Source organism: Apteryx mantelli, chromosome 27, assembly GCF_036417845.1.
Source record: "Apteryx mantelli isolate bAptMan1 chromosome 27, bAptMan1.hap1, whole genome shotgun sequence".
Lineage (NCBI taxonomy): Eukaryota > Metazoa > Chordata > Aves > Apterygiformes > Apterygidae > Apteryx > Apteryx mantelli.
Genome location: NC_090004.1, coordinates 7,459,777 through 7,480,487, shown reverse-complemented (window position 1 = coordinate 7,480,487; position 20,711 = coordinate 7,459,777). Strand labels below are relative to the sequence as shown.

Genomic DNA, 20,711 nt, shown 5'->3' with positions numbered 1-20,711 from the left:
CGGGAGCACCGGCGCTGACAGGAGGCGGGCTCGCGGGGCGGTGCCAGCAGAGTCACTTCCGCTTCCGGGAGGCGGCGGTGCTCTTCCGGGTGAGAGGTGAGCGGGCGCCCGCCGCCGTCGCCGCCAGCCGCCCCCATGGCTGCGGTGCAGGAGGCCGCGCCGCCCCCCGGCCCGGCGCGCTGCAGCCCCGGCCCCGCCGCCCGCCCGCCGCCGCCGCCTGCGAGCAGCCGCGCCCGCCTCGCCACGCGCCCCTGGTACGTACCGCCGCCGCCCGGCCCGCCTGGCGCTGCCCGCCGCGCTCGCCCCGCCGCCTCCCGCGCAGGGACAGGCCCCGCTCTGCCCCCCGCCCCCCGCGGCGGCCCCGCCGCCCGCTGCCGCCTCGCTGCTGGCGGAGCCGCATCGCCTCATCCTGGTCCTGTGATCCCGGCGGGCGGCCGCGCCGTGTTTGTTTTAATACGTGGCGATAAACCTGCGGAGTTCGGCGTGGGCGGTTTCCGTAACTACCTGTTGGCCAAGCGCCGCAACTTCGCTTTTTTCACAGCTCGTCCCGAGGAATTTGCCTCAATTTCTTACCGGCGTCAGCGCAGTCTGTCTGCTCTTCCTGTTCTTCGCTGCCTGGTGTTTGAGCCAATTCTCTCAATACGAAAAATGAGTTTTTAAACGATACAGTAATAGTCAGACCTCTAATAATATTCCCTGCTGATTCTTCAGAAGTGACTGATTTAACTCCTTGTGCCTAATGATGCTCCATTACTCTTTAAAAAATGTAAAATATTTATTTTTTGTAAAACATTGTTTTCTTATCATGCATCCCGCAGAGGAATCTGAGTGCCCGTTTACCCGGTTTAGGTTTCAGCCGTGTGTGAAGCTGTAAAAGAGCCTTCAGGGTTAGAAACACTGAGAATGAGCATCAATGCTGTCATCATCTGTGCAAAATATGGGGCAAAATAGCTCTTTAGCTGCTTTTTTTCTCAACACTGTTATGTTCTTTTCTCCTTTTGTTTCTGGTTGGTACCAGCCAGCGCTGACATGCAGTTGATGACATCGCCTAGCAGATGTGCTGGGTTTATCAGTGTCTGTCTTATCCTAGCAGGGACGACTGGGTATCCATTGCCCGTGGCATATTCGAAACTGCATTTTCCCAAATATATCTTTGAAATTCAGTGTGTTAGAGTACTAGATATTTGCTGTTGGTGTTTTGTCAGTGAAAGTGGCGTGGTCTGGAGGGGGGATCATAAGACTGGTGAAAAAGGCTGACATGGTGGCGCACTGCAGCTCAACAGCTGGAAGCTTTGCTACTTCAGGTCTCATTTCAGTATCGCAATACTGATAGTTACTTAGCAGCAGTTGGACTAAGTCACAACAGATAAGATTAGGCATTCCCTTTCCTCCACAAATGTTCCATGCTCATCACTTTGTTGACTGGTCCTTGCAAAAACATATCAATTGCTGATAGATGTTTTCTCTTTCTTATATGTTTCTAGAGCCCTGTTGCTGCCCACGAAGGCCATGGAGAAAAGGTTGGAAGTCAAATTCAGCATTGGCGCTCGATTTTTATCACAATACTGCCTGGGACAACCTGCAAGGCAGCTGAGAAGTCTGCACCTGTTCTACTTGTGTGCTTGCCTGTGTGCCTTGTGCTCCTCAACAGGTGTTTTTTATGTTCTCTCTGGGACTGTATCTGTATTTTTATTTATATTTATCCCTCTCACTTAAAGTGATACTCTGGGAAAATAATTTCATCTAAGGAATACTTGAAGCTGTTTGGAAAGCCAAGAGCATTTTTCAGCACTCTAATGTTTAAGACTTCCCCCCGCCCCAAACACAGTGTGTCAATAATCTGAATTTACCTACAGAGAATTGTTGTGCTTGGTATTATTTCCTGTTCAAACTTGAGCAACCAGCCTCCTGCCTGAGTAAATAACCAAACTGGTGCCTTGTATGGAAGTGTTCATGTGATGGATTGTTTTGTTTTGTATTGAAAAGGTTCAGAGTGAGACTTTTCAGAGAGAAGTGTTAAGCTCCTGTGAGTGTTTTTGAGGCCAAATATTTACCAGGGAGATGATGTATTTTTCCCACGTGTGCACCTAGCACTTACCAAATGTTAGTGAAGATAAGAAAGTTTGTTCTGTGCGTTTTGGTTTTGTTCAAATTGTGGTGAATTACAGGCTTGAGAGAGTGGTGACTTCAATATATGTTAACCTGTGTGACAGCTGCCAACTGCTTTGTCTTTGCTGGAAGATTGCTACATCTTAATGTTAGCATGATATGAAAAGCAGATTTCTTTTTTCTTTTCTGTCCTTAGGTGGGTGCGTTGTGCAGGCTGCCACAGAGTCCCTGTTGTTCCACTGGGCTTTCCTGGATGCTTACCAAGTGATAGATTTGATTAAGCTCGTGAGCTGTGTGACCTTAATCTGCTGATTTAGAACCCGGAAAGATGCATTTATATTCCTGTTCTTAGCAAAGTGTGCTCAGTACTTAGTGTTTCAATGGTGTATCTGATGGATTGCATGTTTCCTTGTGGACTGGACTTCCTGCTTAGTCTTTCCTGTCTTTAGTAATATTTCAGAAGCCTAGGGCGAGAGTGGTGGATCATACGTTGTGCTAGCAGGGTGTTCTGTACACTGCTGCAGTATTTGAGGGCTTATATACTTGGGAGACTTAGAACTGTGAAGGCTGATGTGTGTATGGAAACAAATGTAATTATTTGTGACATAGCTCTGCTTATGTGGACACTTTTTCCACATTGAGGTCCCTGTTCTTTTGGTTTTGTTCGAGTTACTTAGCCAGCAGAGTTTGTTAAACTGAAGAGGAGTCATGATTGTGTAGGAATTGGTGTGATTGTGCAGAATTACGTAAGAGGAACTATATTGACATAATTGGTTACATGTGACAGATTAAAAAGGGTCTATAAAGTCAAGCCTTTAATCATTAATCTGATATCAATAGGCATTAACTGCCAAAATAAGTTTGTGAACCTGAGCTTATTATTAGAAACTGTTCTTAACCTTTTAATTCCCTTGCTGCTCAGCAAAGCTGAGCTGCCTCTCAGAAACAGGAACTCTGTGCCAGTTGAGAAGGGCAGCATTTTGTCTATTGAATACTAGAAATAAATAAGTGTTCAGAAATTACTGAGTACACACAATATGTAATAGTCCTGTGACTTTTACTGTGCTAAGCTGGTTAGGCTGCTGGTCTTTAGGAGAAAACTTATCCTCAGGGACACTCCTCCTGAGAGGTTTCTTGTGCTTTCCTCTAAAGGTGCTGGCACTAATGCTGTCAGCAAGCAGATTTACCGGTCTGCTAGTCTGACCAGTCTGGAAGATCCTGTGTACAGCTGCTGTGCACTGTTGCATCTCATCCAGCACCATGAACTAGAAGGGACTGAACAGATTGTTTATGGCTCTGTCTTCTGGTTTCCTGCAAATCTTGCATTATACCAGTAGTGTCTAATTCCTTCTCCTCTGCTATGTAGCTTATTCTAATAGCAGGGAAGGGCCATGGCTCTGACTTGTCATATGCCTGACATTGTGTATAGTAAATAGAGCTGCTGCTCTGTTTTCTGTCCTACCATATGTGATGCCTGTCTGCTCTCCTGGAGAAGGCAGCTAGGAGATGGCTACATTGATGGTTCTAGTGAACCCTTCCCCCCCCCCCCCCCTTTTTTTAATTAGATCTGGAGCAGTCAGAGTTGGATCTGGACTGAATTAGTAACGCTGGCTGTACTCACAGCTGCCTTTTTTTAGTTTGCTACAGGTACATGTCTACCTAGTGAAGATCTCTCTGGTAGGCTACAAGTAGGAGTTGCTGGCTTCTCATTGGAACAATTCTTTCAGCCCATAGTGTGTTCCTGTAGGACAGAATGAACTGTGAACAGGCCAGGTGAATTTCCCTGGTGGACCAGAGATGTGGACAGCAGGGTAGCAGACTTCTTTCACATAGGGTTCATTAGAGACAGTGCTTCACCTTTAACAGAAAGTGAATTTTTAGGCTAAATTGACTCAATGGATAAGATCCTCCTGAAATTCACAGCAATATTGTTATCCTTCCATTTATAACTTGTTTCCCAAAGTCCAATCTCTGTGTGTGTGTGTGCATTCCTTGTACTTCATCCCGGCTCCAGACCCATCAGGTTAGTGCCAGCTGCCTCTCCCTGCCTGTGTGCACAGTGTCATCCCAGGGTGACTGCCAGTCCAAGCACTTCGGAGTGTAACGAGGTCAGTTGTTGGCCCTGGGCGGCCAGGCTGCCGTCTGCTTGCTCTCGAAGGAAGGGCTCTGGGTTGATGAAGCGTGACAAGGATAGTGCTGGTTTTAAAGGTGCTATTGTGAGCTTCTCTTTCTGTTGAACGTGTGCAATGTTTCATTTAGACATTGCATTTGGACTTTTCTTGGGTGAAGAGCTTTTCCCTCCTCACAGCTGTGGGTTCAGACACCCAGTGAGAGCACTGGTCCCCAGTGACGAGGTCACACATCTCAAGTGCGTTCTGTGACAGCTGATGCTGGCGCTCTGTAGCCCTCTGTTTGCAAACTGCTGTTGCTGAGCTGGCTTCACAAATGAGCTATAAATACTACCTTCACTTCCTTCTTTCTGGTGTCTCAAAAACAAACTCCCCTCATGGGGGTATGAGTTCCCATTTTGAGTTGAAATTTTTGCTGACGTGGCAAGAGATTCTACCCAAAAGGGACATGAATATGACCTTTCATTTTAAACAATCTAATCTGTCCTGGGTCTGAGGAAGTCATTGTGATTGGATTCCTTTATTGATTAGTAGTAGAAAAGCTGAGTTACATGTACTGTGGTGTTTGGGATAACTGAATCACAAAGAAATATGTCCCTTGTCTTCCCCACTCACCTTCTCTGGTCAAACGAGATTATCCAGGAGGTGCTGGGGATGGTGCAAGAGGAAGGGGAAGGACACAGTACCTTTATATCCCCTGCTTCGGGTGTTAGCTGTGATTCAGAGGGTCAGAGTTCCTTGCTCTCTCAACAGGATGAGATAGGTGTCTCTACAGCAAGAGTTTAAAGTCCTGAAGCTAAATGCTTAAAGTAGCCTAAAATAGCCAGAGCAGAAGGCACCTACATTCCCCTACACTGCTGTATTCTCAGTGTTGCAGGACTGGTGTCAGGCCTTTCAGGAAGTTTAGCTTGACCACTGCTTGTGAACTCCAGACTTGATCAGAAAAATCTTTCCCCTTTGCACTGATGTCTGTTCAGCGTTTGGCATTTAGAAAACTTCGTGCTACTTAAGCCTGCCCTGGCTCAGCTGGGGTGTCAATCATGTTGTGTGGGGCAGTGGGGACCTTGCATACTTTTATTTCATGAATCATAAAACATCCTGCAGTGCCATCACCAAATTATTTTTAATCAATGGATGATGATCTGGAGTTTTTTGTGGCCTTTCTCCTGTGCTAAACATGTATCTTTAATGTGTTTCTAACTTGGGAATGAAAGAAGTGGGATGGGAGTTCTTTGTAGGGGGGAATGAGAGAGACACAGAACAGTAGCCTCTTCTTCACGCCTGCTTAATTTGTTTAATTTCAACTATAGTGAACATCATTGGGTATAATAAAGAACAAAGTTTCTCTTTTGTGTTGTGTCCAAGAAATCCCTTCCTAACAGGCAGCTGCACAACTCAGTCCAGTGACATAGTTTGTAAAGTAATCTTCCAGTGACCTATTATCCCTTGGATGCTGAACACAGCACAGGGTAACAGTCCCATAGGTCATTAGTCTGTTTTTAGGGCATCCTTAATCTGCAGAGCTCTGAATTTTGGAAGCCTTTAATCCATTGATCCATGCAAGCACTCTAATTTTTCATGCTTAAAAAAAAATCCGTATGCAAAGCAGTTGCTTCTTTACCCCTGATGTGAGATATGAAGTAACTTGACTCTTTAATAAAATATTTGACAGATTTCTATTACAGAAAGCACCACAGCAAAGCAGGTGGGGAGGATAGGCCTTGCAGACCACTGTTCTGGAAGATGTAATGACTTCTCCGACTCAAATGAAAGAACTTCAGCTAAAGTAATTGGCATTGACCTCACTTCAGCATGGGAGAGAATTAAACAAGCCAGGGCCGTTGATTCTGAAGTTCTCCTTCAAGGAAAATATGGGCAGCAGAGCTGAGAGGCAGTGTTATCTAGGAGCTAGAATAAGAATTTGGACTTGGGACTCCCAGGTTCAATTCTGGCTCTTAACTTGCTGGGAACCTTGGCTTCATTGTTCATTCTGTGCATTAGTCTTCTCTAAAAGAGAATTGTTTCACTTTTGACTTCTTTTGTTGTATAGTCTGTAGAAAAATCAACGCTTGAGTGGGATGTTCCAGAAATACAAGTGGCCTTCCTATAAAACATGATTTTATAGTTGAGCTGTCAAAAGTGATGTGTTCTCTACCTGCTAGAGAAGGTTTGTGTCCTTAGAGGAACTTAAGTATCGAATGAGATGGGCTTGCACGTTGAACTCAAGCTTTGGCTGCAAAAGCATCAGCTAAGATTTCTTTTCATTTTTATGTTTTCAAGAGCTCTACAAGTTTGATGGTTTTAGCCTCATTACTCTCAAATTTGGGTAATGGCCCCATTGATAAGAGGAAAAACTGACATGCAGATAGTGGATTGTTGCTTAGTCATATGCAAGTACCAGATAGTATAGCTGGCTATAGATTCGAGGAAGGCCCACAGTTCACTGTTCTCGCTCTCTCCCACATCACTCCTGTGCTCTAAATTCACCTTGACAATAGCAATGAGGATTTATTGTCCACTGCTTTAAAGAATTGAGAATTTTCTTTATTTCTCTTTCTTTTCCCTTTCTCAGATGCAAATTGGAACAGATCTAAATGCCAGCTAGGGAAGATCTTATTTGGTTGCCGTTTGAGATCGTGGGAAGATGGCCATTTACGGCTTCTGGAAGGATTTCATACTGTACAGTCCTGTCAGACTGCTTGCTGCCAGAGCCCTGCCTGTGATGCCTTTTGGTTCTTGGAAAATATGTGCATCCAGGTGAACTGCACTATGCCTGGCATGTGTCAGGCAAACAGGACTGGCTCTTCTGACTCTGTTTTGGTGTTTTTAAAGAAATCAAAAAGCACAGAGCACTTCTTAAAGTATCAAACAGAAGGGGATGCAAAGACCTGGCTTCACAAGTGGTTGGATTGGGGCATCCCTGTCCGAGGCAAAAAAAGACTGCGGAGGTCCTTCCAGAAATGGAACTTGGCACGTGGCAGAGTGGATCTTCTGAAAAGGGATATAGCAGCTGTCCCCAGTGGTGGGACTGCAGCTGGCCGGCCAGCCAGACCTCCAGACAGCAAATCCAGAAGAAGCCGAAGTGAAACAGAGAGGAAGGATCAACAAGTACTTAGGTCTTCAGTGCAGGACGGGCCTGTTCCTGAAGGCCATCCAAGTCAAAAGAAAGACTCACTTAAAAATGGACAGAATTCAAGAGAGCAGAAAACCACAAGCCCATTCCCTCCTAAAAGCAATAATGTGAATAGATCAAGTGATGCAAATGGCACTGACTTTCTGCAGGTAAGTGCTGGGGCTGAAATGGGACTGGCTTGGATTGCTACCATTCTTCTGCCTGGTCTTGCTTTCTTCTCTCATCTGGATAACTAGCTTTGGGGAGGTGGGGGGAGACTGAAGTCATGATGGTGCCTATCCCTCGTATAATCACACAACGTACTTGCCAGATGAGAAAGAAAGGTGAGATGTGATGTTAATAGAGAGTGCCTGGGAGTTGAAAAGTGTTACCTATAAAGTATCTTTTTAGGTCCACAAAAATAAAATGAGCTGTTTCCTTTTGAGTGTATTGAACTGAGGCAGTTAAGTGCATTATTTTGTAGACTTAGGCGTAGAGTTTCCAATGTATTTTCATGTCAGCTCACTTATTTGAGTTAACACATTAATTTTTTTGTTCTGTTTTCAGAGGGCTTCAGATTCTCAAATCCGCAAAAACTTATAATGACATTGGTTAAGTGAAACCAATTTAGACTCTACTCTAAAAATGTAAAATGTTAATCTAGTAATTCTAGATATTTGTCTCAACAGAAATTGACACATTTGAATCATTAAATGTTTGTGTATTTAAATCTGTGAATACTTTTTTGAAGCTTATCACACAAAGAAGCCCCTGTAGTAGTGATGGTGATATAGGAAGAATCCTGCTTTGTGAAACGATTTCTTAAATATCTTCTGCCATGTTTCTAGGATTTGGCACTGTTGAAGCCTGGTGCTTTTTCCTGTAGTCATGTTCTTGTTCTGGAAACTTAACTGAATTTATTTCTCTCCCTTGTTTGCAACTCTCGGTTGCAGGTAGGGCTGTGACCAATCTGAGCCACCACCCTGCAGAGCAGGATGTGGAGAGCAGCCAAAGGACACCGCTGCGAATTCCAGGGCAGCCTGGGTGCTTGTGAAATGATGCGGAAAAACTTTACGAATGTTTGATATCCCAGAACCCCGCAGCGTTTAGGACTGATTCATGATCTCAGCTTTTTCTCTCCCCTGCAATACTGCAGCATTTCTACCCTGCCTGTTCGTTCTTCCTAAGATTTGAGATTTACGCAGTGACCCCATTCTCTTAGCTGATACGTGTGCAACATCTGGGGAGGTGGCTTTGCAGACGGTCTTAAATGCCTTCTTTTGCGCTTGGGTAGTAGTTATTGTATCTCCCTGCCTGTTCAGTTTGCAGTGTTGCAGCTTTCTGAGTTGTCATATTACTGTTAGGTGCCTGCCTGATAAACAGATTGCAAATATTACTAAATTAGGTGGATTAGTTGCCTATTGAATATTGTTGAGTTTCCAAGATTTACCATCTTTAGGAAGTGCTCTAGTTTGTTATTAAGGTGAACTGTTGAAAATGTGCTGGAGAAAGTTTTTTTTTTTTTTTTTTCCTTTTCTGTATTGTTTTTTGCTAGTAAGAGTCTGGCTCTTTTGACAAAATGCAGGTTCATCAAAATAAAAATTTTTTACTAAAATAGATTGACTGTGATGGAATTCCTGGCACTCGCATTTCTGAGATTTAGGATAGAGTTTTTAAGGAGAAGCAGGATAAAAATTAATACTCAACTAGGGTATTGAGTTGAACTTGGTTCTACCCAGCCCTGGGCTAATTCCTTGATTATTGAATCATCCAACTTTCTCTGGCAAAATATAAGACAAGCTATGCAACTGTCCTTGCATTTCAGTTTAATTTGGGCCAAGGATATAACATTCAGGGCTGTGCGCTTGGGACATGGCCAGCCTTTGCAGGAGAGAGATGCTAAAGCAAGGAGTTTTCCAAGTTGGGTTGGTAATGGGCCAAAATAAATAATGTTACACATGTGCTGAAATCAATCGAATTACACTTGGGCTAGATTTGAGTGCACAGAGCATGTTGCTTTAGCAGGTGAATGCAGTACATTTAATACTTGTATTCTTAAAGGAGGTTTGGCAGGTAGGCTGGAAGGTGCGGAGTATACTTGGTCATTACTGCATGCAAAGTAGTTTGTACCTGGGAGCATCAAACATCTCAAGTGGGAGAAGACATATGAGGTCAAACTGGCTCTTAACTCCTCTCTAAAGGGGGGGGAGAGAAATTAATATGCGTATTCTTCCCTTTTGTTGATGAGCATTGAATGGGTGGCAAGGCAGATCTTTTTCCTTTGCTCCTGAAGGCTTGGGCAAAGGTCAAGGGACTGTTTTAGGAAAACATTGCCTTGGAACTCACTGAGTTTTAATTTTCCTCTTGCATTTCTGACAGCTCAATAGTCATGTGCGGTGTCATTTGCTAATGTACAACTGGCATTAATTTGTGGTTTTATAGTATAGATAGTATAGTGCCAGAGATGGATGAAGGAGCGTGTAAGTGAACTGCAGTCCACCCTGCTCATCAGCCCTTACCTAAGCAAGAGAAATGAGTGCTTTTCCATTAAAGTGAGTGACATTTCCCAGGCACCAAAATCTCGGTTCCTGCCCTGTTATAGGAAATATTTGCCAATTTTAAGATACAGCACTGAATTTAATAGCCAATCAAGATAAGTATTGAAGTGCAGCACTGCTGATGAAGATGGTTACTGCAGCACTGCAGCATGTCTGCAGGCAGGCTGTGGAGAAAGCTGCAGTCTTCAAAGTGGAGTTGTTGCAACAGTCAAAAGGGAGCTCACTCCCACATTCAGAACTTCGCAATTTTGGCTACGGTTGGCCCTAGCAAACCTGAGTTTCAGTTCATACTGTCATACATCCTGCTAGTTTGGGGCACTTTTTACCATATGAGGAAACAGGAAAGGTCTCTTTCACAGCACTAATTCTGTAATGGTTGGTGGCATTCCCCATATTTGTTGAGTGTCTCAGAAGTCTTCACAGACACTGTACCTAGTGCGAACTACTAAAGACGCAATCTGAGCTGCAAAGAGCCTGCTTTGTATATTCAGACTAGGCTCACTGAATTAATTCCTGTTTAAATAAAATAAGCTTCCTGGACGCAATATTGTTTTTTTTCAGGTAACTTAATGTTCAGTGCAAATTCAGATGCGCATAGTTGCTCTAGTTCCATTTTACAGATGTAGGAACCCTAAGATAGGGAGGCCAGGTCACTTGTCCCAGGCCAAAGGGAGTTAGGGGTAGGATTCAAAAGCATCTGACGCTCACATGTTCACTCAGACCAATATGCCACTTTTCTCTGTCTATTTTGTAAGCTAATAAGATAGGACAGCTGGCAAACTTCTAGTCTCCTTCTTTATCCCGAAGAATGAAGTCTTCTGTTCTTTGCTTTAAAGAATTCTGGGTTCTGGAGTAAAGATAAGAAATGTCTCAGCTTGCAAGCATTAGAGGCATTTTGGCTGTTACGTTGCCCCAGGCAAAGCTTATCTAATTTGAGCTCTCTGCAGATGTTTGGCTGTCAATTCGTCCTGAAGACTTTTGGGAGGAGGAGGAGGATCTCTAAACTGTAGAGTTCTTCTAGACATTAAAAAATGAGTCGGGGAAACATCCAGCTCATTGAGAACATTATTGAGCAAAGTTGAGGTCTCAGTTGTTGCGCCCAGCGGGTAGATGCTCATCTCCTCTGCACCATTTGTGACAGCTGTTCTTGGCACCCCTGTGCCTTGGTTCTTGCTAAGCAAAAAGTGGTTCCCCATAGCTGTGTAAAGTCATGGAGACTTTCTGCTCCTGTGCCTTTTCTAAATAGTCTGTCTCAAGTGTTTGAGCTCCTGCCTGGTGGTTCTGCTCTTGTCCTCTTGGAGTGCTGGTATTTCTAACTTTATCTTATTTGCTTACTTAGCAAAAGGGAGTCAGTAACTCTAGTTGACTAGAGCTGCAGGTTGTGGTGCGTTGCGTGGAACAGCTGGCTGTCCTGAGGCTGCTGCTGAGAGCCGGAGCAGTGTGTCAGATCTTGCCTGCCTCTGTTCCAGATAACCTGTAGTTTCGCTAAAGATAGAGGAAGCCCATCAACAAGTAAGCAAATGTAGAAAAACAGTTTGTGCTCATAATGCTAATAAGTAGTGTGTGTTTTTCTGTCCGTGAAGCTTGAAAGTTCATTAAATATTCAAATGAGTTTAAGTTTTTTGAATTCCGTGATTGAGGGAGAGTTAGCTGAGGCGTGGGGAAAGGACATGATTAGCCCAAGAGTACAAAAAAATTCTTGCAGAGAAGCTTTCAACTCTTTTCTTGCTGCTTTTGGCTTGGCTGGCTGTTCCAGTACGTGCAGGGACAGCTTTATTTTTACTACTGGCCTTTAACTGTTTTCTGAAGCCCAGCCCATTTACTGACAAGATGTCACCCACTGTGGTCTCGAGCATTTTTCCTGTTTCCATTTCCTGGGTTGAATGCCAGTAGCGTTGTATAAAAGCCTGAGAATGTTTCCTCCAATATGAGCTTTTGATCAGCTGCTCTAGCGGGGAGTAGTGCTGGGCAATTCAGCTACAAAACATTTCCTAAGTCAAAGTTGGTAAATTGCTTCATTTTAAGTATTTAGCAGATGTTCCCAAAATAGAGTTAGCTCAACAAAATGTACACGTGTATTTTATGGTGAAAGGTGAATTGTCAGGGTACTGCCCTGCAGGCTGAGAACCTGAATGGGGATAGGTACTGTAAAAGGAATTTTCTGATGAAAAAGGAAATTGTTCTTGTCCACTTTGATTATTTGCAATAAAATGGCTCATCCTGCATGGATGCGCGCAAGCTTTCTGCCCGCAAGGTTAGGTCCCTGCCCCAGCAGCATCTCCTGTGGCACATACTCAGGGAACTGTTTGTGTCACGTCACCTTGCTTTGAAGAATGATTTTGAAATAAATATCATCTTGCTGCAATGATTTGATGATTACAGAAAAATGCCATTGGAATCCTCTTCCTTTGTGCTTGCCAACTACATAGCTTCAGAAAAAGGAATGCACGGCCAGAATAAGTGGCCAAAGTGAACCCTATTTCCTGGTCCCTGTTTTCTGCTTCTGTCTTATTCTACCTCTCCGTTCTTTTAGCTCTATTCACTGCAATTTTGAACCTAGGATTTTCTGCCATGTTTGCCACATCAACAGCAGTGGTACTTCAGATGCAGTACTTCAGGTCTAAGATCTTAACTGGTGTTCTGCTGAACTGGAAATGGCCTATCTGCTCTGGAGTAGGAACTCTGGAAGAGTAGGGAGAAAAATTCTAGAAGAGAGAAGAGAAAGCAGCAAAACATCCCTCTTGTTGGGGAAAAACAAACAAGGGAGTCTTCACCTCCTCTAATCAGAGGAGGTGAAGTCTTAACTTCTGGTGGAGTTTGATATATAGCATAATCCAAAGGAATTTGGGTCCTCTGTGAAATCAATATAGTGAAACAAAGTTGACATTCAGACTTCAGTCAAACTAAGATTACTTTTTCATTTCCAGGTCCTCACAGGAACATCTGCACCAGAACCATCAGCGTTGGCTACGTTCTCCAGTCCTGTAGTTCTGGGCTTGACAGCCGTTGGAAAGACCGAAAAACCTAGGCAGCCAGATGATGCTTTTGTCCATCCTCACTCCTCAGATATGTTGCCCACAGTCAGTGCTGTGCAGGGGAGAACCACAATGAAGGTGCAGATTGCTACTTCTGTGCCAAGTGGTGTCCCCACAAATGGCAGTGTTCCCACAATCCACACCGACACTGCTGTATCACCAAGTACTACTGCCCCCACCCCAGGTGAGAACATACAGTGCTCCAGCAGCTCTCATTTATTTAGGTTTTGTTGACAAGCTGTTGCAGCATTGAAAAACACTGGATAATTTCAGGAATTATGGTATCTTTTAAAGGGTGTTGAGACAGGTTCTTCAGCACATGTTCCAGTTGGTCCCCATTAACTCATGAAGACCTGGAATGGGATTTTAACATAACAAATCTGCGTGTAACCTTTGGATCTGTTTCTAAGAACAGCTTGAAAGTAACGGTGATATCTTCATTCCAAAAGTGAAAGATGAGATTTGATGCAAGGCATAATCATGTGAAACATTCTTTCAGCAGTTATGACATGCCACTGTCTGTCAAGTTGAGCAGAAATCTTAATGTCTGTTCATAATGGGTTGTAACTGATTTTTCTCCTCCCTGAAATGTCAGTGCACAGTTTAGCTATGGAGAACAGTGTACTTGGCCATTAGCCATGCTTTGCTTTGCAGAAAAATGACATGTTTCTGTTCACAGAGATATTTCTTAAAAGAACAATATGAAAATGTGTAAAACCAAAAATGCGCTTTGGATAGTTCTATGTTAGCCCGCCCAGGCCATTAGCTCACCCTGCAAGGATGTGTGCTTACATGGAATGGTGTGTACTCGTTGTGTAATATCTCAAAATTCAGTTAATCCCGTGTGCTGTAGTATCCATGGCTGAATTCTTTTGATTTGAGGGTTCCTTTTCCCTTAGAAGGGAACAAATGGAAAGTGTAAAGGAAATGTTGCCTCCAAAGACTTTTTTGGCAGGAAGCTAATTGAGTGCTTATACTAACAAGTTGCTGTTCTCTTTAAAGACTTACCCAGCTAAAGCTGGAAAATATATATTAAATGACTTAAGTGACTTGTGTTGGAAAATTAATGTAGCTAGGGCCTCCTGTTTCACTAAATAATAGAAAGATGATGTGAAGGGTTGTTTTTCCAAAAGGGGTTTGGGGGTTTTGTCTCTTTTTTTCTACTAGAAGGTCACATTTCCTTTTGCCTTGGAACTCTTTGGGACTGAAAGACTGATGGAGTTATAATATCCCAGGAGACTGGGTAATTAAGAGGAAAAGGAGGGTTTGATGAATTTGTTTTCTTTTAGTTAACTAATTAATTCCAATAGCTAACAAACTGTTGGAAGGAAGGCTAAATGTTTAATGACATTTTCCCTATCTTTTTTAACTTAGACTTTTGGTGCATATATTTGAAATATTATCTTCAACAGGGTCAGACTAGGGAATAGCAAACTTTAATTCTTGTTTTCTAGGCATAATTCCCAGGCCTGAAAATTAAAAAAAATAATAAAATAAAACAAATGGGAAGGGAAGAGGAGGAGGAGGCGGCAAAGAGATGTTCTTAAGAAATGCAGTCAGCTTTCTGGTCATCTTAATGCTAATAACAAGCAGGAAAAAATACCGCAGACCACATTTTTCATGTCTTTACTGAGTAGTCTTTAAAAGCAACCTACCTGTCAATTTATTTGAGAAAGAATTGCAAGAAAAGTCTTAAGAAATACTACTGACTTTTCCAAACTGGAAAAGAAGGGGAGGAAGAGAAAATATAAGTAAAAGGAAAAGCTTTGTATTTTGAGTTCTCATAGCATGAATGTGGTAGCTATGCAGATTTTAAAAAATCTGTTAGCCCTCAAGCAATTTTCTTAAACTAAGAAATATTTTGAATACCTCATATTTGTAAAGACCTAAAATTGCTGTTCAGTAAATAGCAATGTTTGTCTTGCTCTAGCCGTGAGAGTGCATCTGGGTTTTCTCCTGAAAACCTGTCAGGTAAAACCCTTCTCAACCTGCTGGACCTGGTTGAATAGAGGCCCCTGTACAAGGTCAGGGGATCACGTTTCAGCTTTTTACCAAAGGAGCAGGAGCTGCATAGTATCTGTAAAAGAGAGAGACGTGACTGAGTAATTTTGGGCTTGCCCTAAAATTGTAAAACCCCATTAGTGTTTTTGCATTAAAAATGAGTCTGAAACCTGAAACAGGAGCTCTATCAAGTGATGGGATGTTTACAAAATACAGCTATTTGTAGCTGGCTTTTATTCCAAACTCTGAAGCCAAGGCAGTTTTTATGTATGTGTCTAATTTTTTCCTGTTCCTCTTTCAATTCTGTGGGTTTTTTTTTTCCCTCTCAGTTATAAAGGAGCTGGTAGTTTCTGCTGGAGACAGCGTTCAAGTGACCCTGCCAAAGAATGAAGTTCAACTGAATGCGTTTGTGCTTCCTGAACCACCACCTCGTAAGGCTTCACTGGGAGTTCTCCTAAGGGCACGTGATGGTGAAATGACAAATAAACATTAGATACAGCATTAAATAAGGACAGTCTTGAAAACATCTTCCATCAGAGAAAAGTTTCCTGTAGAAACTAGACCTCCTGTACTGTTACCCCTGCGGCCTCTCACAGAAAATAGCAAGAGACAAAAGCCTTGAAAATGTCACAAAATCATTAGATTAGAGTTGGGAGATAGCTTATCCTCAAAGTGCTATGTGAGGAGGCAGTGGATCTTCAGCACCTATTGGTAATATTTGCTTGCAAGGCTTGTGACAGCCTGTCTTAGCAAGTGATTTCTCATCTGCTGGATTAAAGTCTGACTTTGGGGGGGGTTGATGTGCTGAGGAATGTATTTCTATGCGCTCTCCATTTCATCGTGCAAATTGTTTGCGGGTATTTGTGAGGTTCACATTTATAGCTCTGTCTGCAATGGCAGTGAGGGACTTGCCAAGGAGAGGCAAGCATGTTACATGTTGTGCAGCAACACTGGTAAATGGGATGCATTCCTTTTCAAAAACTGGCTTTATGGTGTGCCTGCAGGATTTGTGTGCACAGAAAGACTTCTCTCAACATCCTGGAGCTGTGAGTGTTCCAAAGCTCTCTAATGCCTCAGAGGCTGCAAGAGGGTTTTTGGCTCCAGAGTAAATGTGCTTAGAAGCACAGATTGTCTCTCTTCCTGGGTTTATTCCCAAAAAGCTGCAATATAAACTCCATGCTGTCTTATTTCTCCATAGTGCAGCAGAATGGACCTTGTAAATGTTTAACACCTTTGCTTTTCTTCAGCATGGCAGAAGGGAGAAGGTGATCTCTTAAGAATTAACTTCTAGAACTTTTTTTTTTCCTAAGGCACCAGTTATTCCTATGAATGGGAACTCATTACTCATCCAAAAGACTACAGTGGAGAAATGGAAGGGAAGCCCTCCCAGACCCTTAAGTTATCTAAGGTAAAGCTTTTGCTGCTTAGTATCCTGCTGTGTGGAATGCCAAATGGAGAAGATGGGAACCCTGGCAGCCAGGAAAGACTTGTATGTGATTTCAGGATGAATAGGAAACTGCATGATGGGCAGGCAGCCAACATTTGACTGCAAGCCTTGTTCTAAGTCTCTTATAGAGAGAAGATTGATCTGGCATGGGGGAAAGAAGAAATTGATTTCAGGATCTAAAAGCTGCCTACAAGCAGCATGTCAAACCATACACAAATGGCACAATTTAACGAACGGCTGTGAATATTTCTTTTACTGAAACAATGTGGTAGTCAGTTTAGGTCTGAAGCCTCGTACTCCCCACTGAACACAAGAGTTCAGGTATTCCATGACTCTCATTAATGGAATCAGCATAGAAAGCTCCTGACTGCTGCTTTAAGACAAGCTCTAACCCAGTGAAAGGATTGTCGTTTTTTGCATGTGGGGATTCTTAGAATGACTTTAAATAATGCATGATGACACAATTTTGTTTTTATGGGACACTCTCCTGAGCATTTTGAATTCTAATGCGCTCAAAAACATTTACAGGCTTTAATCATGACACCATGCAGAAAAAAGCCCTTCAAAAGGAGCATGCCTGTCTTTTCAGGGTTTCAGTCTTTCGGACACCGTGGTTGTTGTCTAGCATCTAGTCCTTAGCCCTTTCCTTCATCACTCGATGCTAAACCAAGAGGGGGTGACTGCCTGGCTCATGCCATCTAGAAGAAATACTTTTCTTTGTAAAGACACTCAGGAGGAGATTTTCTTCTCTTACATGCAGCCTTTCTCATCTCAAATGCAGTCTGCTAGCACACATTCCACTGGCCAGACAAGCTGAACTAATCTCTATCTCTTCTGTTTGCCTGTTGTTGCTAGAAAATCAAGCTTGACTGACAAGCCTGTGTCACCTGTGGCAGTAAGAAGTATTAGTCTTTGGTTTCTGCGTAGCCATTGTAAACTAAAAGATACCTACTGTCGCTCAGGCTTGGAAGCCATCCTCTGCCTTCTATGTATAGACTGGAACATAACTGCATGTGTTTATGCTCCTAATGTGATACAAGGCCAAAGCTCCTGGCAAGTTTCTACTATTCGAAGTTAAATAATCTTTTGTCTTTACTTTTCAGCTTACTGTTGGTCTCTACGAATTCAAAGTCACCGTTGATGGGGAAAATGCACACGGAGAGGGTTATGTGAATGTGACAGTGAATCCAAGTGAGTTCGGAGGAACTGCATCTTTTCTTAACTTCATCTGTCTCTGTTAAACCATGGTACCTGTATCATGGTATTTTGCTTATTTGATTGGACCTTGGATTAACATAGTGAGAATTCGTTGTGCTGTGAACTCAGTATACATACAAGTATGTTATTTTTAAGTGTGTTAAGTCATTTGCTAAAATGCGAAACTACTATGAATACACATAGCTATCTCTGCTATACTGAATATAGACCAATCATTCAATAAAGAACAGGAATACTGCTTCAGAAGCGCTTAGCAAATGCCTGGCCTTGGAAAACCACTGCTTCAATACAAACTAGCTGTAACCGGGTAAAAAGCTTATAGCAGCAGGATCAGGAAATGAAGGGAAGCCAGAGCTTTGAAGCTCCTTTCAAGGTTCTTTTCTTCCCTGTCCAGTAAAGAATATCATTCCCAGCCACAGGCAGGTTAAGTCAAATCTAATTCCCTACTGTAAGATGCTTTTAAAGACATGGTTTGCAAATGAGCTGTTGTAAATACCAGGAGCCTGTGTTGACTGTGTCACCAGGTCCCTTTTTAGATAGGCTGTGTAAAGAGGGAAGGTCCCACCACAGGTTCTGCATCTCCTTTTATGCAAAAGAACTTTGTTTTGCACACTTCAGTGAGACTTTTTCCACAACCTTTGTGGCCAAAGAAGTGCTCTTGCACTCTCTAAATTAGCAAGGATGTTCAAGAGCAGTCATTTCTAGAGTATTAGCCTGGTGGCAGTTCACTTCCCTTTTTTTTTTTTTTTAAGATTCCTTCTGAGCATGAACATTGCGTTGTTGATAAGCAGTTCTCTGCAGTTGGTCTGATTAGTGGCTGTCTTGTGGAATTGCTGTGCCACACAGCCACGCTTTGGACTCCTCTCGTGGACTCACTGGGCTGCTGGTTGAATGACAGCAGGGATGGGGGATAGAGGGGACTGCAGGGAGAGGGAGGGGGTGCAGCGTATATCCTGCTAGCCCCCCCTCGTGCGCAAGGGCAGAGTAGTTTCCAAGAGCTGCTTGGGCAGGTTCCTTGGGTTTCAGAGGTTTCCTTGGTGCTTTGTATCATGATCTGCCTGTAGATGTCATTGTAACAGCTGGACTGTTGTTGCAGAGCCTCGGGTGAATCAGCCCCCTGTTGCCGTTGTGTCCCCGCAGTTCCAGGAGATTTCACTGCCAACCATTTCGACCGTTATTGATGGCAGCCGTGAGTACCTGCTCTGTTAAATGCAGTAGTCTAGCAGGCCTGGTTTCTATGTGTTTGGTTCTGGGCTGGCCCTTTTGGATCGAGTTTAAGAGGAAATGGCTGTGACGCTATCGAACACATTAGTGCAAAGAATCAGCTGCTTTTGAACAGGTGAGGGGAATATGAACACGGCAGCACCTCTGGCTGTTCCCTTTTGAAGGGCACTGTCCTGAGTGCCTCTCCTGAAACATGAAAAACCCTAGAGGTTGCTGCTTAGAATCAAAAAGATTTCTGGCAATCAAAATTACTGGCCTCTTGTATTAAACTTCAGGCATATCAGTTGGCTAACACAGTCTTTGCTGATCCCTGCCCTCTTTAGAGCTCTTCAGGAGTTTTCTTATATATATTCATGTTGTCTTGCCCACAACTGGGATTATTTCTTTTTAAGTATTTTTTTGGTTTCCTCCCAACACACACACAAACCTGGGATTAAGGGTGTTTTAGAGTGTGCCTGTGAAACTGTGTAGAGGAGAGCACATAGTCTGGGTGTCTGAGAATAACAGAGATCTCCGGCCTTGGACCAAAAACGCCTTTGCCCACTAGGCACTGCAGTAAAGTGGGGCTGAACCTATGGGTTTTGTGAAGCAGCATTTTCCAACTCCTTGTATGTGCTTTTTCTTCCATAATTTAAACAGAAAGCACTGATGATGATAAAATTGTCAGTTATCATTGGGAAGAATTGAAGGGTCCTTTGCGAGAGGAAAAGGTTTCTACTGATACTGCCATATTGACGCTGACCAACCTGCTACCTGGGAATTACACATTCAGGTAGGTTCTTCCTGAAAGAGTTGATAAGTTCTTATCTCTTAAGAATAAGACAAGATTCCTGAAGTGTTAGTCTGGCTTTCAAAAAAAAAAAAAAAAAAAGCCTATATTCTGATTTTTTTTTTTTTTTTTTTTTTTTTTTCCCCCTCTCCCTCTCTCTTTCCTACCCTTTAGGTAGCTTTATAACTTTAGAAGAGATAAGCTATCCAGGTACTTCTTATTCTTAAGTTGTAGCACTGCTCTTAGATGATGGCAGAAGGGAAAATATGGTCTGTCAGAGCTACAAAATGTCTCTTGAAATGTCAAAACTAAAGTATTTGGCTAAAGGCTTAGGAAGAAATGCAGTTTTTAAATCTACTTTCTAAATGCAATGTGTTTGTCCCAGATAACTGAATGTGGCCTAATGGTTTTCTGCAAATGTCTGGGTAATAGATATTAGCTGATATTATTCTAATGTTTGTTCTTGCATGTTTTTTCTTTGGTCTGCGTTTTGGTGTGGTGTCCATGTTCACTGCAGCAACAGGTCTATTTTAAATAAAATTGACTTGAGTACCTATGACTGAACATTTGTTTTTGTCTTAGGCAGTTGGTATATGAACTAGTCAGACTACTGTTCATATCTAAATTTAGCAAAAAACAGTTCTATTTTGTGGTATTAGCCTACCTGAGGAGGGATACTGTCTCCAGGCTGTAGGTTAGCAATGTCTGGCCCTTGGAACGAACTTTTATTTCATATTGCTGGTGAGACCACTGCATTTCTGATACAGTAGATGCATGAAGTTAACAGAATACAGTCTTAACTTTCTCCTTCACTGCTGCTTGTAGAACAAGCAAGCATTTTTTCACTATTTGTCACTACATGGGAAAAAATTTTTTACTTTTGGGCATAGGTTTTGGTAATAAGGGGTCAGAAAGAGGGTTTGGTGCTTAGAGTATATGATCTTCTCATCTGTATTTTAATTCTCTGCTTTCATGCTCTGGTACTGATAGCAAGATCAGGTGCTTAAAAGCAAAGCAGGTTTTTTAGACTCTATCATTATGAAGCTTCCATGCAAGAACTAGAATATAGTAAGTCAGTTGTTTGGCTGTGATGTTATGCAGTGTCCATG

General features: G+C 42.8%; 1 protein-coding gene across 5 annotated transcripts in view; it reads left to right on the top strand.

Annotated features, from left to right (window-relative positions):
• Window positions 1–194: 194 nt before the first annotated feature.
• The window catches only part of KIAA0319L (KIAA0319 like), a 34,197-nt gene continuing 13,680 nt past the window's right edge, over window positions 195–20,711 (top strand). For 4 of the 5 annotated variants that reach the window (XM_067311613.1, XM_067311611.1, XM_067311612.1 and 1 more), the window contains exons 1-9: window positions 195–254; window positions 1,485–1,651; window positions 6,811–7,520; window positions 12,836–13,127; window positions 15,274–15,375; window positions 16,255–16,352; window positions 17,495–17,582; window positions 18,706–18,798; window positions 19,473–19,605. In XM_067311613.1, the coding sequence (XP_067167714.1) occupies window positions 1,510–1,651; window positions 6,811–7,520; window positions 12,836–13,127; window positions 15,274–15,375; window positions 16,255–16,352; window positions 17,495–17,582; window positions 18,706–18,798; window positions 19,473–19,605 (1,658 nt within the window). In that variant the 5' untranslated portion in view covers window positions 195–254; window positions 1,485–1,509. Of the gene's footprint in view, window positions 255–1,484; window positions 1,652–6,810; window positions 7,521–11,396; window positions 11,421–12,835; window positions 13,128–15,273; window positions 15,376–16,254; window positions 16,353–17,494; window positions 17,583–18,705; window positions 18,799–19,472; window positions 19,606–20,711 lie in introns of those variants that run through there. The other variant, XM_013950420.2, reaches the window with a different exon arrangement.